This window comes from Equus asinus, chromosome 2, assembly GCF_041296235.1.
Source record: "Equus asinus isolate D_3611 breed Donkey chromosome 2, EquAss-T2T_v2, whole genome shotgun sequence".
Lineage (NCBI taxonomy): Eukaryota > Metazoa > Chordata > Mammalia > Perissodactyla > Equidae > Equus > Equus asinus.
This window is the reverse complement of record NC_091791.1, coordinates 80,427,944-80,447,646: the sequence shown is the minus strand read 5'-3', so window position 1 is coordinate 80,447,646 and position 19,703 is coordinate 80,427,944. Positions and strand designations below refer to the sequence as shown.

The following is a 19,703-nucleotide window of genomic DNA, read 5'->3' as shown; positions in this document are numbered from 1 at the left end:
TTAGTCTTTTTCTCCCCAGCGCCTCACAAGGTGCCTAGCTTATAGGAGACACTTAATGAATGTTTATTGAAGTTTACTGGATTCAAATTTTTTACCAGTTAATAGCTATAGGACATTAGTCAAGTTACTGAATTTGTCGGTTGTTTCCTGAACCACAAAATGGGATTCATATCACCTAATTTATGAGATTATTATAAACTTGAAATGAAATGGTGAGAAATACATCTAGCACAATACCCAGCACGCTGTAGTCACAAACTAAATGTTAATTGTAAATCCATTTAAAAATTTTTATTCTTTGTTAGTTGAATTGAATTAAATTTAAGCAGCCATATTTCTGTCATTTAAGCAACAACATTAAAACTAGCGACGTGAAATCAAATACCTGATTTTTCACTATTTAAAAAAATATTTGTAGCCTTAATCCTTCAGTTTTGCCATATACAAAAGAGATATTTAAGTCCTCTAAAGATCAGTAATCAGAATTATTTCCTCCATGGCAGTGGGAGGCTCTTGGGTTCCATTTGACAGTAGATTATAGAGAATTATTTGATGTGGCCGCTCTTATGCCTCGTGCTGCTCACCCCTTTATCTTTGCATTATTAGAGATATTGACATGACAAAACCCTACAACAAAAGGAATCTTAGTCTCCTGCAGTCTATTTATTCTAATTCAATTGTTTATATACATATATACACACACACTTATGTGTGTATATATATATAAAAGATAGTATTTTTACTTATTTCATTAATTTTATTAAAAATTATTGATAATTATTAACAATTAAACTAAGCTTTGTCTAGAGATAAGGCTGTGAACTTTGGGCTATGTTCACAGATATTCTAAGTAACCAATAAGAAAAAAATTGTTTGTATTGAACTTGAGCAGACATTTGTGTACTTTTCTATTAATTGGACAAACCAGTTGTGACTAGAACAATTTTTACTTCCAACTGAAAATTTATGTTTTTGAAAATATTTTTGTCCATTAAAATTAAGATGGCTTTTTGAAAATATAAACACGTTTAATGAATATGTTCTAATAACCATATTCATCATCTGGGCATGTTGTTCCCATCTTTATTTAGTGTTATTGCCACTGCTAGTAATAATATTAACCTTTCCACAACTGATAAAAATGGTCACATAGATTATGAAGCGCCAGTGAGGTAGAGAGTGCACGTTATTCTCGTTTTACAGATAAGTAACCTAAGGCGCAAAGAATGAACTCATCGTCAGCAACAATATTGAAATAACTCTCCCTTTATTACAGTATTAGAAATCATAAGCCCCTTATAATTAAAAATGAAACTAAAGGAATGCCCTTCACAATATCTACATTTGGCCATCGAGCAGCTATTACAAATAGTATCTTAAGAAAGTAAGAGCACTTTCAACTACATTTACTCCATTTTGTTATTTGTTATTAATCTTAGTTTCCATCCTACAGTGGAATTTCTTTTGCATACATCACCAAATAGACTGTTGATCCTGTACCTTCTGCAGACATAAAGCCATCATCCAGCTCTGTTACTGCACCACCTACATGCAGCATGGGCAATGGCAGCATTTTAATCGGATAGTAATGTGTTCATTAAGCAATAGCACCCTGGTATCACGTGATGGTAAATGAAGGCTTGCCCCCTCCCTCTCTTCTCTCCCTCTTGTTCTGCTGTGTGCAGTGTGTCCTTATGTAAGCGAAATTACTTGTATGTGTTTCGGTATACAGTCAAGAAAATACTATGCATGCCAACAATAAATAAAACCTTGTGTTATAAATCAATGTACATTGTGCAGGACATTTTGAGGTACACAGGTAGACTATATGATATTTATTTCAGTGTTAACTTTTCTGAATACTTTCTATCAAGGGTTACTTATTCCACATTGAATATATGAACATTAAAAGGATGTACATGGTTTATTGATTCGACTTTCTGAAAACAAACTAAATTTTAGCTGGGCCTACAGGGAAAGAATCAATAAGTCTATGTAACTAACTCATAATATTTTGGTTTAAATATCATTTTAAAGACTCTTCCAATTAAAATAGCTCATGAAATGATACTAAGTGTCATCAGTGAATTTAGTTTATTGGCCTAGAATGTACTCCCTTTCTTTCCTATCCTGTCATGAACGTAAACACTGAGGAATGGGCTTATCAGCCATGTATTGAGATTCAAAACAGTGTGCAATTAACACTTAAACTTCACACGACTGATTTGTATACTTTGTATACGTGGTGATTTTAGTTTGGTCACCGAATATCATATCTTTCAGGCTAACAGGGAAACCAGTACAGTGATTTTATGTACTTTTTTTAATGTTTATATTAGTTTTCAAAATGGTTTTGCTTCCTAACCCTCCCATTATATGAAGCCTCTCACTTTGAAAGTCACAGACTGCAGACTGGTAAGTCCATCAGCTCTCTGTCATTATGATCATTCATAATTTTAGTTGAAGTAAACACATGATCATTGCATAGTTTCCTTTATTAGCCCAAAGTGTTTCTAGTCTGAAAAGTTATTATTATTTTTTCCAATACATAAGTACATCCATTCACTTTCCAAACAACATTTTTTTGTCATTTTGCTTTCTAAACAAATTTAGATCCCAGAGCATACACTCATAATGTTGAAAATTTTTTTCACCAACACTCTGTGCTTTAAAAAATCAACTTTCATGTGTGTGGTGCTGTTTTTCTGTTTGTTTCCTTCTTTGTGTTTTTGCTTTCAAAGTAACTTGTGATCAAGATACATTTAAATTGAAATATAGGTAAAATATCTAAGCCCTTTTTTGAGGCTTCATCCTTGCCCCACAATATATTTAGTTTTTAATGATGCAGAGTAGCTTCGATGCCTATGAGATGTCCTTCTTTTCACCTTTCTTTATTAGGTTTAGTTCTCATGGCATGAACCACCAAAGTCTTTCTTTTGGTTTAATATTTTGAATTAGGTCTCTTTGCCAGTTCTCTCTCCTCTGGAAGTAATGCTCTAACCAATGACATCGCTATTTTAGATTTCAGAAGTCTTTTCTTTTTTTAGATCCATAGACAAGCTTATGAGAGAGTTAACTGAAATAAGAAACATTTTTCTTGTCATTTACAATTTTCACAAAAATCCTTAAATTAGTCTTTAATAAAGGAAAGTCTTGGCCCCATTTTATATATGCATTGGATCCTTTGCATTGAATCATGTGGTCATGCTCTGGGAACAAAGCAGATTTAACCTTAACATTCATAAGAGGTGCAGAGATCATTTCTATATACACCTTACTGAAAAAAAAAGAAGAAAGAAAAGAAAAGTTTAAATCTTAGGTTGCTTCTAAAATGTTGCCAAACCCATGCTGCTACTTTTAACAGAGAGAAATCTGAGTTTTAAGATTCAAATGTTCTTTTCTGACAAAGAAAAAGTGCATCTATCTGCCAAGCGCATGATCTTCTGAGCTTCAGATAGAAAAGTGGCTATGACTTGTGACTGTTTTTGGTTCAGAACGATGCTAGATCAACATGCAAGTTTCATGGAGGTGGGGATAGAAAGGGAGGGACAGACGCGGGTGGTTGATAATGTCTGATCTCTCTGAACTTTCTGCAGGAGAAAAGGTTCTGCAGGATGACGAGTTCACCTGTGACCTCTTCCGCTTCCTGCAGCTGCTTTGTGAGGGACACAACTCAGGTTTGTGAGGCCCCAGACCATCTTGTGGAAGAAGTAGCTTGAAGCCTGCAATAACAGGAGCCTGATAGTTCCAATTAGGCTCCATCCCTTGAGTCAACAAGCAGTTCTTGAGCATTACGCTGTAGGCATTGGCACTGTGACATTTTATATATTGCTGTGCTGTTGTCAAAGTCCTGTGCTAGCTGTTTCACTTAATTCTTATCAGTTGTTCTTATGTTACAGAAGACAGGTGATAGGTAAAGAAAGATCTAGATTAGATAGATACCTATGGAGGAATATATAGCTTTATTTCTTTTCTACCCTTTCTCTTTAACTGGGGCATCTACTTCATTGTCTTACTTAGCATGATGAATTTCTATTCGTTGTCTGAATATCTACTTCTCTACCAGACTGTGCATCCATGAAGGCAGGAACTACATCTTAATTTTATTTCAGTTTCCCCAGCACTGAGCACAGTACTGAGGAACAAATGATTACTGAATAGATAATTTAATTACTGTATTCTAAAGGATGGGCATCCTTTCAGTCATTCACAAGCCCAGAGCTCTAGAGCTACGAATCAGGAAATGGGTATTAGCAACATCGTTGACAAAATTGATAGTCTGTGAAGCACCTAGATATATCTGTGGGTCCTCTCTCACTTTTTATGGAAAATATAAATTATTTCAGATTAAAACACTACTCTAAGCCACAATTATTTTACTGGAGACATCATTTGCTTTTGGATTTCCTCGAATAATTCAAACTCAATTTTAAACTTTTGAATGAGCTTTAATAACGTCTTTTGATCTTATATAGATTTTCAAAATTATCTGAGAACTCAGACTGGCAATAATACAACTGTCAACATAATCATCTCGACTGTAGACTACCTACTGAGGGTGCAGGTACGTTGCCTTATGTGTTAGTAACAAATTAAAGGGGTCGGTTAGTTGAGATAATATGGCAGAGTTGTTGATCTGCCATGTTTTAATGTGTTTTGATTTATGACTAGACAGAATTTTTTAGATATTTTGTCTTTGATCACAAGCTGTCACCAAGTCTTGGGGTGAAACTGCCACTGTTGTCTTTGCCTCTGATCCTGGCTCCTACTTTGCTCATTATTTTCTTCCTGTAAGTGGGGATTTTTTTTTTCTACCGTTTTTAGCTTGATGGCATTTTAAATTCATTTTCGTGTTGTAAAGCACTTACATGCTCTGATCCTTCTTCTACAGTTGATTAGATAAGCAGGGGAAGGATATTTGAAACATTCTTAGGCATGAGAAAGCACTTTCAAACTACCTACCATATACTTAAATTTAATAGCCTAAGGTTAGTTCTTTTCAGCTGTCCTAATATTTGAATTAATTTTAAAATTCAGCTTAATACTCCATTGCTTAAAATCTCCCTGATATTGTGCTAATCTTTTACATTTTAATAAAACTGAATCTGAAGGTGTAGGCCACCTAAATAATGAGAACCCTCAACGACCTTTATGTCCCTTGTTTTATTTATGAGTATAGTACTGTAAAAGCTGCACATTCAGACTTTCACTTTTTCCCTTAATCTTCAAGTACTCAAAAGCACACCACTATTTTACTTAAAGCTTAATGGGAGAAAAGTCCATTTTTGAAGTAAGTACATCAAGAAGTGTTGCTGAAACCGTATTTGTGACTTTTGTTTTTTTTTTAATTTTTATTTTTTTCGGATGTACATCATATTTCAAATTCTGGATACATTACATCATGTTCACCACCCGAACACTAATTATAGTGCATCCCCTCACATGTGGCCCTAATCACCCCTTTTGCCCTCCCCCCTCCCCCCTTCCCCAATGGTAACCACCAGTCCAATCTCCAATGCTATGTGTTTTTTGTTTTTTTTCGTTGTTTTTATCTTCTACTCATGAGTGAGATCATATGGTATTTGACTTTCTCCCTCTGACTTGTTTCACTCAGCGTAATACCCTCAAGGTCCATCCATGTTGTCACAAATGGCTGGATTTCGTCATTTCTTATGGCTGAGTAGTAGTCCTTTCACGTCTCAGAACTCAAATGTACTTTACATGCTATGCTAATTTGTATTATTCATTTAGCTAACTAAAATTCCTTCACAATGTAAGTTATTGTTGAAAACATGCTGTTGGAAAGATTAATCTTAGTTAGATGTTTGTTTACAGTTATCGGTATTTGTAAGTAGTCCAGTCAGTTTCTTCAGAGTCAGTTAGCAAAGCAGGGACCATCCTGGATTTCTCACCGAGGACGTGTTATTGGCTTTGCTGGAGACACAAGAGGCCGGATGTCCATAATCAAAACAATATTGTTCCATAATTTCTCTAACTTCTGTGCTCACGTAGTAAAACATCTAACTTGGTTCGATGGATAAATACGCATTAATCTTATAGACCCTTATGTTTTTGAAGTTCAGGGTCATCAGAGACAGAAAGTCAGTTTTAAAGCTAAGTTTTCTGCTTCTTATCTTCTCTCCAGTTGTTATTTATATCTAAGGAGCACGTTGCTATATTGTATATATAGGAAAATCATTGAGAACAGTATTTAATTCACAGATATTTATATTTGCTTCCAAATCTGTTATTTAAAATGATTTCCTTTTATAGAGTCCAAAACTGAACAGGTCAATAATAGCTTCAGAATGTGCTTTAATCCTATTGTCTCTGTTTTCCAGGAATCAATTAGTGATTTTTATTGGTATTACTCTGGGAAAGATGTTATTGATGAGCAAGGACAACGGAATTTCTCCAAGGCAATTCAAGTAGCAAAACAAGTCTTCAACACTCTCACAGAGTATATTCAGGTAAACGTTTAAGAGTTTCTGCCGTTTGAAGAAAGAAAGAAAAAAGTCAACTAGTTAGCATTGAATTCTGTGGAAAAATACAACATGCCTAAAGTATTTTCCTGACATCATTCACATTTCTGGTGACCCCCTCCATAGATTCTTAGCCAACAACTACAATGAAAATATTAGGTTAAGTGTGAATTTATGTGGAATGAACCTGCTTTACCATTTGGCAGATGGGGTTACTAATACCTTCGAGGCACATATCATGATGGTGATTCTCTTGTATCTCCAGGGCCTGGTATATATATTGAGTACTCAATAAGTATTAAGGAAGGAAGCACGAGAGAGAGGGAGGAGGGAGAGAAGGCAGAGCATTAAACCACTCTTTATAGTATTGTAGTACAAGTGAGGAAGAGGTTTCAGAGAAACTTCATAAAAAAGAGAATGGTGTTTACAAACCTCATTATATATATATATATATATATATATATATATGCAGACTCATATATATATATATATATATATATATACATGCAGACACACACACACATATATATAATTATATAATGTACAATATGTTATAGGTAAGATTCCAAATACCTCGAAGAATATGCCTTTTTCTTTTACATTGGTTTGTTTTATATTCCCCTTAGGCTAAGCTTCTAGTCTTAACTGCAGATTTTTAAAAGATTTTATGAAATTCTGGTTTTTTTCAACCAACAAAACTTTGCTACATCCTAGAAACCAGTCCATCCTCTTTCCTTTCTTTCTTCTGTCTGCGTGGCCAGTATTACTCTGAATGAGTCACTGTGTTTGAAGTGCCATATGCTAAGGATAAATCAGGAAGAAGAAATTTATAGTTTGCTTCATTAGATTAAACATAATCCTGTGGGGGGGGAAGAAGTTACATAAAAATAATAGATTGTATCCCGGAGCCTAGTGTAGCTGCAGGTGTTTGTAGAATGACTGTTTGAGTGAATGAAGGATTCATGGCCAAGCAAAGCCGACCAAACGTAAGTGTTGTAGACATATAATGGCTTGTTGCTCACCTCTTCCAGGCTCATTCTTTCCTCTCTGTTCATACTTTGGAAGGATCTCATTTTTTCTGTTCTCTGCCTGGGCAGGGAAGAGGATCCGTACTTAGCATTTCAAAATGGAAAAGCCACACTTGATAATTTAATAACTTTGCTTTAAATCAAATAAAAGCAAATTTTAAATCAGTTTTAGTCCACTCATGTTCCTATTTTCTTATCTTCCCTGGCTTCCATTATTGCCTTAATATTCTCATCCATGTCTAGAAACATATTATTCACATTCAATGTGAATTGTCCTGATTAAATAAGATTAACTATGACATTAGCAAGCCAGTGGATTTTATACGAACTGTTAGTAAAATGGTTCTTATATAACAAATGAAACTTAAATGCCTTTTTCAGCCAAGAGTGGGCATTTCTTGGCTCCTAAAATAAGTGAGATTCCTGAATTTACATAAAACTAGAAGCATCCATTAACCTCTCACTATGTGCAAAATTCTTTATTTTAACCTATTTATATAAGACAGAGCATTCTAGATGAACATTCAAGGGACAACAGGTAAAGTAGCACGGCTTATTATGGCTTGTTCATTTTTTAACTTCTCCTTAACCCTCGTTTCTATGACATATTTTTATATAAATTAATCGTTTCTGCAATACTTATTTTAGTAAAAATTTATTTTGGAATAATTTTAGATACACAGAATAGTTGCAAAGATAGTATAAAGAATTTCCATGTATGATTCACCCTGCTTTCCCTAACATTGACATTTTGTATAACCATGATACATTTGTCAAAACTAAGAAATTAACATCAGCATAACCTATAAACTAAATTACAGACTTGATCCTGGTTTTTCCAGTTTTTTCATTAATGTCCTTTTTCTGTTCCAGGAGCCAATTCAGGTTACCACATTGCATTAGTGAAATATATTTTGAAGAAGCTTGCCTTAGCATCATATTTGCTGATGATTAGTGATACTATGAACAGCAGCTCATCGTTAGCCATGCTGGTTTTGGACTACCGTTTAGATTACAGCATTGCATCTTGCTTTTTGATTCCAATTCTTGCTAACTATAGAGAGTTATATAAGGGGGCAATCTAAAACCATCAAAATAAAGGTAATCATCTATAAGATTCTAATTCCAGTTTTAATAATGAGAGAAGAAGAATTGCTTGAGTAAGAAGTCACTATATTGTCAAAGTTCCCAGAGTAAGACCACAAGGTAATTGGTAAGAAAAGAGAAAGTTTTGTTTGTTGTTGTCACAAGAAGGTCAAACGGGAAGTAAGACCGTCTTGCCTTCTGGCAGTTAGCAAAGCTTTTGTGTGTTGCAGGCACTGACTAGATCATGAGAAATAGGAGTGTGAGGCGGGAGGCAAGGCAGATGTTCCATTCAGATTGGGTACCGGTTCTCAGAAGTGCATGGCCTAAGGTTGAGCAAGTCTTGGAAAGTACATTCTGTGTGTTTGAGGTTTAGAAGGAAAAATGGGTACAGTAATGCCCCCTTGTCCACTGGGGATACATTCCAAGACCCCCAGTGGATGCCTGAAACGACGATAGTACCAAACATTATATTTACTGTTTTCCCTATTCATATATACCTATGATAAAGTTTAATTTATAAATTACTCACAGTAAGAGATTAACAACAATAATAATAAAATAGACAATTATAACACTATACTTTACCAAAAATTATGTGAATGTAGTCTCTGTCTCTCTCAAAGTGTCTTACGGTACTGTACTCGCCGTTCTTGTGATGAGGTGAGATGGTACAGTGCCTCCGTGCTGAGATGACGTGAGGTGAATGACATAGGCACTGTCACGTAGCGTTATTGACCTCCTCACCATACGTCAGAAGGAGGATCCTGGAGCCAAGGTGGTGTCGATGGCTGCCTGTGGGGGACAGAGGATATTTGCAGTTGACTGTGGATAACAGAAACCATGGGAAATGACACCACAGATAAGGTGGGGGGCTACGGTACTTTGGCTTTGGGTTTGCAACACTGTCACATAAGGGTTACAAAACAACTCTCGGTCACCTAGGGGCTGCAGAGGATCTTTGTCTTTTATGATATAATATATTAACTTTTAATTCAAATCTTAATTATCACATGAAGAAATTTTTCCTGAGGAAGAAAAATCAAGTTTATTTTCTTCAAAATGTCCATGTAGAGGGGCTGGCTCCGTGGCCGAGTGGTTAAGTTCGCGTGCTCCGCTGCAGGCGGCCCAGTGTTTCGTTGGTTCGAATCCTGGGCGTGGACATGGCACTGCTCGTCAAACCACGCTGAGGCAGCGTCCCACATGCCACAACCTAAAGGACCCACAACGAAGAATACATAACTATGTATTGGGGGGCTTTGGGGAGAAAAAGGAAAAAAATAAAATCTTTAAAAAAAAAAATGTCCATGTAGTGTTCACCTAATGGCCTCTTGTGCTTTCACCCTCCCTGGTGTTTGCACCACGGGCGGGGCGCAATGCCGACGCTGGACTTGACCCACAGTGAAATCCTGAGGATCCATTGCTTTGAAACCAGAGTTATTGTAACAGCCAGACAGGACTAAAGTACACTGTAAAATTACTATAGCCTGGTATATTGAATGGGCTGAATTTATTAACCTGTAAATTAAAATAACCTGATCCTCCCCACCACTGTCCTTTCAGACTTGCTCTGTGGACCATTTCTCTACCACTCTTTGAATGGCTCTTGTGCTCAGGCCACTCTCAGATAAATAAAATTCCTTCAGCCACTTTGTCACAAGAATAATAGTATGGTGGCACAGTCACTTAACTCTTACGCCATTTAAAATCTCCCCTCACCCTTGGGCCTGATTTTATGCTGGAAAGGCCTCAGGGTGAGAGTGGAGGGCCAGGAGTTTGACCTGGGCTTCTCTGCTGTCTCACCACAGGGTTCTTCTCTTCTTCCTTCCTTTCCTTGTCAGCCTCAGGCTTCCTCAAGGGTGGAACTGTGGGAGGGAGGAAAGGTCTTCCTCCAGGGCACATGTAATTCAGGACTGCCATGTGGAGCTGGCCCTCTGGGGTGGCCTATTGTATTCTTTCTTCAATAAGGGTGCGTGGCTCTCTTACTGCCTCCAGTGCGTGGAAATGCCTCTTATTCCACCCAGTTTCAAATTATTCCACAGACTCTGTGCATCTGGTGGCCCCCCTCCACCTTGGAATCACCTTACCCTTTCAGACAGTCTTGTCAGGCAAGATTTCAGAGTCTTGTTGGGCAAGGTAGCTCCTGCCTGGGTAGCCCATATAAGAAACACAGATCTTATTTTATCACCCTCTGTCTTTCACACTTTCTAAAACCAAACCTTATGCTACCCAATTTCAGGAGACAGAAGCCAAGCACTCCGGATGGGTCTCTTAAAGCCTCTTCTCTCACTTGGTGTAAGGGTGCAAAAGCAGCCCCTCTCTTTTCCCATTGCAGCAGGGGTGGAAGGCAAGAGATGCCCAGCATGTGGTGAGCTCTCTCTAAACGCTCTCTTTTCAACTTCAACCTGCTTACAGTCTTAGGCTGGGAGGATCTCTTTAGTCTCCCCTTTCGCAGGTACTGAGTCTAGCACTTTGCTTTTGGAATATGGAGGTACTTGGCGTTTACTGTCTTTTATTCTCAGCTGTAGGGCCTCAAGAGAAGTTGAGACAGGACAAAGTTCCGTTTCAACATTGTCATTGTCTTCAGTGCGGTCATGTCTTCCAGTCACTTGTTTCTAGAGTAAAATCTGAAATGTTTTAATGCTCTCTCCACTGTAAATTTTTTTATGAGTCGTTTGTCTAAAAGAATGAATGAATTGGAAGTTAAGAACTGTGTTGTATATATTTTTTCTTTTGAAGTAAAATCCCTATTATTTATTTTTCTGGTTGATTTGAATGTGTTTGCAAAACTTAGTGATTGTAGAATTTTTCCTTGGGAAGTAAAACAGAAATTTTCTCCATCCAAATGCTCTGCCCATTACAACGTAGTCTCCAGTATCACAGAAAGATCCCTTCTGATGTGTAAGCTAAGACAGCACATTAGGTTCCAATTACCTTGGATTCTGAGTTTATCAAATGAATGACTAACATTAATCTTTCAAAGTGGCAATGGTTGTATGACTGGTAAAGCAGGTGCATAATTAAGAAAGCTTCGAAGAGGATTTTTTCCTCATATGAAGGCTTTGTCCAGGTTACTATTTAGCAATAAGAAGTAATTGCCTCTCATCTTAAGCGTAATCTCAGATTCTTTTCACACAAGGTGGTAACTACTGATTGACTTAAAAACAAAAACAACTGGACTTGACCCTTTTCCTCTAAATGGACAAAGCCAAAGCCAGACAAAAATGAAATAACTCACCATTCTCTTTGGCAGTGTTTTATTATTCATACAGAAACAGAATATGAAAATCCTCGAGAAATGGTTTTTGGGCTGTATTATATTAAACATTTCACAGAAGAGTATCCTTCTCTCCTCAGGGCACTATACCAGTATCATCACTGTATATCTTTCCTTTTGGGTTCCTGCCTTTTCAGACAACATGTTGGTGATAAGATATGTCAACACTAAGTTAACTTTGTCCCTACTATTGTCCAGTTTATTTTGGCATATCAGGAATGATTGCTGTTTGTCTGTTTCTGCCCCAGGGTCCTTGCACTGGAAATCAGCAGAGTTTGGCCCACAGCAGGCTATGGGATGCGGTGGTGGGTTTTCTTCATGTATTTGCCCACATGCAGATGAAGCTGTCTCAGGTAAATTAACTCTCTTCCACTATCCTGAATGACAAACCGGAGTCTGCAATCACTGGCCAATTACACATGCTTTCCTGCTTTCCTTTGTTGGAATATTATCTTTCTTAGATTAGTTCTTTATACATCTTTTACTCTACATTAAAAAACATTTTTTTAAATAAAAGAGTTTTATGCAAGCTGAGAATAGATAGGAGCCATTATTCAAATTTGAGAACAAAAGATATTAAGGAATTGAATATAATGGAAAAATAAAACATTGTGGTCCCCAAACGTTGCGCATTTTACAGTCCTTCATAGACACACTTCTCAATGATTACTCACTGGAATTTTCCTCCTCCATAGAAATAATTGAAGAAGGATTTGTAATCTATTACAAATCCCTTATTAAAGGGAGACAATTTTCTTAGAGGGTCATAAATGAGCAGTTGTTCTCAATAGATGACAATTCACCCATTAACAGGAAAATTTAACTTTGTGAAAGTCGAAGAGAAGAAGATAGCTATAAGGATAAGCAAATAAAGAATAAACAGATTTCCATGTTTTAATGTTCATTTGGGAGCACATATTGAAAACATCAGCATGTTATTTTCTCACTACTGTATCTTTTTCCTTTTGAAGCTAAGAAATGCGCAAGTAGAAAAATTCTTAATATAAATCTTGAGTAAAGTTATCCCTTTGAAGCAGTGAGTTTTGATGGTATGTGCTGAGATCTGTTGTATCTTTCAGGGCTTGGATTTCTGTCAGGTATCAGGTAGAGGAAAGAATGCTAGATTTAAATTCAGAATGTTACTGATGCCAAAGTGGGTTCCCTCCTGGTGAGTTAAATCAGACTCTCCACCAGAAGTAGTTGTCTCACAAGGTAAGGTATATTTGCAGCAAATAGGAAACCATGAGGAGTCATTTCCAGAGTCATGGTGTCCCTGAAGCAGGGACCTTTCATTTCAGATGGGGGATGAATATTCAAAAGGCAGAGGAGGGTATTCGCTTGCGCAGGCTCAGTTGGAAAACATACTTCCACATACACTGCAGGTTACAGTAGTAAGGCTTAAGCATCTCCTGGAGAGATCTTAGCATTAAGAAATAAGGCAAAGGTCAGAGGTGGAGCTCTTTGGTGAGGCTTGGTCTGGTTCAGGGTGGTTGGTAATTGCATCTCCTTAACATAACAAAAGGGAAAAAAAAATTTGGAATAAATAGCTCAATGCTTCCAAACCCACCCTTGTGTTCCTTGGGCCAATTAGTCGGTGACAGGAAGACCACCAGTCCAGCCTCTCCATTTTCCTTCACGTATCCCATGAGTATGGGCCAGCTGCCTCTCTTCCCTAAGTCTCCTTTCCTCCAGGATAGTGAGGATATTCACACCTGTCCCCTGGCCTACAGGCAGGACAATATAGTCAAAGATAAACAAAGCTAATTAAAATGGTAAGGACAGATTGTAATCAGTAATAACTATTACAGTATCGAAAAGAATCCAGCGTGAACTGAGCTCCACTTTGATTTGTACAGAGGTGATTGGGTGTTTTAAAGGGAAAAGGAGGGAATAAAAAGGGGGTTCAGTAGAGTACCTATAAGGGGCTCAGTAGAGTCAGGGAAGTGAAAAATTACCAAGGATTGGTCAGTGTAAATGCTGATTAGCCAGCTCTGTCCGTTAGCTGTTATTTATTGAAGCCAGGATTCCGTGCTCCCTTAGAGACTGGGAGACAGGCCCTATCCTTAGGTATTGGCTGGAAGAAATGGTAAATTTTTTGGCAGCCTTGAGTTTTCTCAGGCAGGCACTCTATAAGGGGGGCTAGGTTCATCCTAGGGATGTAGCCTTGACCTGTTAGAAACTGTGGTAGTGTTTGTTCAGGTCTTTATAGGCCAAGATTGAAGCCTAGTTGAGAAGAGGCCTCAGAGGAGCCTGGCTTGAGTTTGGTCAAGGAGAGAATCTTTGTCAATATCTAGTTAGGGTGACTTCAACCAAATAAGGAAATATCATGATTCTTTCATCTAATCACTAATGACATTTTAGTAAATAAAGGAAATCAATGTGAAATAAATTTATACACTCACTTATATATGAGAGAGTTCTCATTCTGATATATTTCCATCATTTTATTAACGTCTGGTGTTACCTAGCAGTTGTTCAGTTTGTAGACCCAGTCAAGGTAACAACTTATTTAGAAAGAAAAAGTCTCACCCTTCCAGCTTGTAGAACTTTAGCTTTATATGTAGCAATATCCAAATGAGTAAAATGATACCTTGTATAATTTATTTAAAAGGAATAGTTTAAAATAAAAAGAAAACCTGATGATTTATAACGTTGTAATGTAGATGTCAGACATTCCATATTTCCAGGCACTGAATCTAAGCGCAGTGATGTTTGGACACAACATATCTATGTAAAAGAAATTTTTTCATGGTGAAAAATCAAAAGCAAAAACAATGACAGAAAATTTTAATCAGAGAAATATCAGAGCTGTTTGATCTCTGATATTTGATTTCTGATACCAATAATAAAATTGATAAATAAGATACACTGTGCACTATTAGTGTAGGTAACAGCTGTGTACATTTTTGGTTAGCTTTATGTAAGAAAAGTTTATTTCTTCTCACTGTTATGCCTGTTTTTTCCAGAATAAGTAATTTTTACAAAATATATAACATCTTTGTGTAACACATTATAAAGAAGAAAAAACAAGTACAGTCTTTCCAAGTGAAAGAAAGATGCCCAAAGTGCAAAAGCCACTGAGTCTTGCCTGCCTGGCCCTGAGAATCCACCACTGCCTTAGTTCTTTCATACTCTTGTTGGACTTGTTCTTTGTCCTTACAAATACAGTCATGTGCTGCATAACGACATTTTGGTCTATGACAGACCATGTATATGATGGCGGTTCCATAAGATTAGTACCTGTAGTCCAGGGGCATAGTAGGCTGTATTATCTAGGTTTGTGTTGGTATACTCTATGCTGTTCACACAGTGACGGCCTGCCTAACGACACATTTCTCAGAATGTATCACTGTCGATAAGCGACGCCGGACTGGACTTTAATAAACATAAGTTGGAGTCAATAGTAAATGCTCTTTATTTCTGAAGGGTATATTTCTAATAAGCTATATACTTCTATTTGGCCTTCCTTCAGTTCTGCAATGCTGGTAAGTGTTGACTGTTGGTAGAGCAGTTCTCCTTTTGTGAGAATAAGTATGATGTTCTTACTGCATGGTTTTCTCATATTATCTCAAATGCAATGTGTTAATATTTTCAGGATTCCAGTCAAATTGAGCTGTTAAAAGAATTAATGGATCTTCAGAAGGATATGGTGGTCATGTTGCTGTCCATGTTGGAAGGTAGTTTTGATTTATATTTTTAAATTCCCTTTATTCTTTTATTTAAGGATCAATAGGCGCTTGCTTATGGAGTCAGCATGCTACAAAGAATAAAATATCAGCACTGAGATGTGACAGATACCTTGGACTTATGGCTGGCTCTAGCACTCTTTTCTCAAGTTAGTTCTCAAAAAGGAGAAGTCCTGCGTATGTCAGTTTACATATCTACAGAGTGAAACCAGTGTACTTTGTACTAACACCTTAAAGAGTATGCTCTCTGGACAGATAGTATATAAAGGAGATTTTATTTGTTTGTTAGCTTGTTTATAACCAGTGGGGGTTACAGACATTTGGATGGACTCCAACTGTGTGAATTGCTGCTTTCAGCTGACTGCATTGTAGCTCCTATGAGAGGGTCCTCAAAGTCCTGCGGGATGCTGCCCAGAGCACCTCAGCCTGCTGAGGCCGCTCCTGGTGGCCGTGTAGTGCTTCCCACCACATGCCTCTCTCGAGTTTTATTCTACCTCTTTTCTCTGTCCAAAATGCCTTTCTTTGCTATTGCATTTCTTTTCTGTATCAGGCAGTAAACATAGTGGTTAAGAGCTTGGGTTCCAAGATCTGCCACCAGCCTTTGAAGCCCTGCTTTCCCACTTCCAAGCAGTGGGACCTTTGGACAAGTTTTGTCTCCATTTTTCAGTATCCTCCTCTATGAAATGGAGATAATGATAGACTGATGTGAGAATTCCATGAAATCACGTGAGCAGGACCAAATCAACTAAAAAATATTTGCAATTATGTTACCTACCCTTCTTTCTAAATCCTTCCAAATTTTTTCCCCTCTGTTTCTATGTCTGCCATGCATTGCATAACTGCACTTTGGTTAACTAAGGTGGTGGTCAGGCCTCGTGCTAGGGCTTCAGAGATGCAACATTTGCTTAAAACCCTTAGTTGGCAGCCACGTTATACTCTCTGAGCACAGGATCCTTTTCCTATGACCTCAATTCAAATTTTAGTCAAAATAATAATAACAAGAACAACTATAGTCACTGCAGCATTGGGGGCAGCCACAGCCAAGACAACTTAAAATTTGCCTCTTACAATGTGCCAGCTGCTGGTTTCCGTATTTGTTTAATACTGATACCAGTTATGACTTTCATAGTATCTTTATGACTATTTTGCAAATGAGGAAACTGAGGGCAGAGAGGCTAAGAAATCTGCCCAGGTACTTAGCTAATAGATGGTGGAGTCTGCATTCAAACCTGAAAACTGGCCCCCAAACCCACACTCTTAACCACGATGCTTACTGCCTCACAAATGGACTCAGCAGACCTCTCGCCATGCATCTTTCTTCTGTTGTCTGTCCTTGTGTTACATAGCATGCTCTGTTCAAGGAATAAAAGCATTCTCTGACTCTGTCATTTAGGATAATATCTAATTTTCTCAAGCTTATCGGTAATCTGCCATTTTCTAACTATAAACATTCTGGACCATGAAGATACGGAGGGAGATGCTTTGCATTTTACATCAGAAAGAGCATATAATTTGCTCTCAGAGGATCTGGCACTAACGTCCTGGCACTAACCCTCAATAATCATGTCACAATGGGCCTATTCATTTAGCCTTGCTAAACCTCAGTTTCTTCGATAATAAAGGCAGAATTAATAAAAAGTACCTGCCTTACAGGCATAGGAACATTAAATCAGGTATTGTCTATGAATAGCGATTTTTCAACCCTAAAGGGCTGTGCAAATGCTCATTTTATTAATAATAATAATTATTTTATTAATAATATGAAACCGGATTTCAGTTTCTAGCTTTAGGATATAAATGTTTGCCCAGGTTTCTTTATCCTAAAACACGTTGCTTCTTTGATCAATTACTTTGTAAGTATGGTTTTGCGTGTGTTCATATAATCACTCTTTAAAACTAGAGTTTAGAAATAATTATCCATCTTTTCCTGAGACTTCATATATTGGAAGATAAACAAGGAGATATCCTTGATTCAGATGTTCTATAAGATTTATATTGTTATTTTCTCTATAGACACTGGTTTTATCAGGAATGTTCATTTTGAACAAGTGCAATTCTTTACCACCAGGTAATGTTGTTAATGGAACCATCGGCAAGCAGATGGTTGATATGCTTGTGGAGTCCTCCAACAACGTGGAGATGATTCTGAAATTTTTTGACATGTTCTTAAAACTAAAGGATTTAACATCTTCTGATACATTTAAAGAATATGACCCTGATGGCAAGGGAGTCATTTCCAAGAGGGACTTCCATAAAGCAATGGAGAGCCATAAGCACTACACGCAATCAGAGACTGAGTTTCTTCTGTCCTGTGCAGAGACAGATGAAAATGAAACCCTTGACTATGAAGAATTTGTCAAACGATTCCATGAACCTGCAAAGGACATCGGTTTCAATGTTGCTGTTCTTCTGACAAATCTTTCCGAACACATGCCCAATGATACTAGACTGCAGACTTTCCTGGAATTAGCAGAGAGTGTGCTGAATTACTTCCAGCCCTTTCTGGGCCGCATTGAGATCATGGGCAGTGCCAAACGCATTGAGAGGGTTTATTTTGAAATCAGTGAGTCCAGCCGAACCCAGTGGGAGAAGCCCCAGGTCAAGGAGTCCAAAAGGCAATTCATATTTGATGTGGTGAACGAAGGTGGGGAAAAAGAGAAGATGGAACTCTTTGTCAACTTCTGTGAGGACACCATATTTGAAATGCAGCTGGCCGCTCAAATCTCAGAGTCGGATTTGAACGAGAGATCAGCGAATAAAGAAGAAAGTGAGAAGGAGAAGCCCGAAGAGCAGGGTCCAAAAATGGGTTTCTTTTCCATTCTGACAGTCAAGTCGGCCCTGTTTGCTCTCAGGTATAATATCTTGACCCTGATGCGAATGCTCAGCCTAAAGAGCCTGAAGAAACAGATGAAGAAAGTGAAGAAGATGACGGTGAAGGACATGGTCACAGCCTTCTTTTCATCCTATTGGAGTATTCTTATGAGCCTCTTGCACTTTGTGGCCAGTGTTTTCAGGGGCTTTTCCCGCATCATCTGTAGCCTGCTGCTGGGAGGAAGCCTGGTAGAAGGGGCGAAAAAGATCAAAGTGGCAGAGCTCTTAGCTAACATGCCAGACCCCACTCAGGATGAGGTGAGAGGAGAGGGAGAGGAGGGGGAGAGGAAACCCGTGGACACTGCCCTGGCCTCAGAGGATCTAACAGATTTAAAGGAGCTGACAGAAGAAAGTGACCTTCTTTCGGACATATTTGGCTTGGATCTGAAGAGAGAAGGAGGACAGTACAAACTCATTCCTCATAATCCAAACGCAGGCCTCAGTGACCTCATGAGCAACCCAGTCCCCATCCCTGAAGTGCAGGACAAATTTCAGGTAATTTATCCCTAAGTCGCAGCAGCTCTCTGGCTTTCAAGTGGGCACAGTGAGTGAACTTGACGTCAGCTTTCATTCTAGTGCCAGAATGGTGTTCAATATGTGACTCAGATTTCCAAAGAGAAATGGCTTTTTGGTAGGCAAAGCTAGCCTTTTGAAGATTCTTTACAAATTACTGAATTATCTTAAACTATTATAGGGTAAGCTCAAGTACCACCCTAATGACATTAGTCAACTGAACAATCATTCCATCCACATGACCATATTTTATGAGTATTTACCGTGTGTCTGACACTACTCAGAATCATAGGGAATTAAAAGAAATGTAAGATGTGGTCACTACTTTCAAGTTGCCTTAAAGAGTTGATTAGAAAGATAAACAGCACTCATGAAAATACTAGAAAATTATTCAGTGTTGAATAGAATAGGCAGTAGACAGTAGAAGTTACGTATGTTGAAAAAATGGAAACATCAGTATGGTTTGGAGTAATTAGATGAGACTTAAGAGTTGGGATTTAAGTTGGCCTTGAAGGATAAGTGAGATTTGAGTGGGAGGGTGAGGTAAGGAAGGCTGATTCTGAAATAAGAAAAGAAAGTGGGAAGAGCTCAGAAAGTTCGTACCTACGCTAGCGTTGGTGGGTAAGTGTGGAGAAGAAGGGGAAAATGTCTGGACCAGCAGAATGAAAGGTACACGTGGCACTTTTATCTCGATATGGGCAAGAGACTATCATTTATAGGTTACAATTTGGCACATGGTCTCTACACTCATTCAGAGGTGATG

At 37.8% G+C, this 19,703-nt stretch overlaps 1 protein-coding gene across 7 annotated transcripts in view; it reads left to right on the top strand.

The window, feature by feature from the left end:
* RYR2 (ryanodine receptor 2) overlaps positions 1-19,703 on the top strand; it is a 674,743-nt gene that overhangs the window by 615,903 nt on the left and 39,137 nt on the right. For all 7 annotated transcript variants that reach the window (XM_070492185.1, XM_044758547.2, XM_070492181.1 and 4 more), the window contains 6 exons: positions 3,597-3,677; positions 4,476-4,564; positions 6,342-6,470; positions 12,119-12,223; positions 15,466-15,547; positions 17,625-18,922. In XM_070492185.1, the coding sequence (XP_070348286.1) occupies positions 3,597-3,677; positions 4,476-4,564; positions 6,342-6,470; positions 12,119-12,223; positions 15,466-15,547; positions 17,625-18,922 (1,784 nt within the window). The remainder of the gene's footprint in view (positions 1-3,596; positions 3,678-4,475; positions 4,565-6,341; positions 6,471-12,118; positions 12,224-15,465; positions 15,548-17,624; positions 18,923-19,703) is intronic.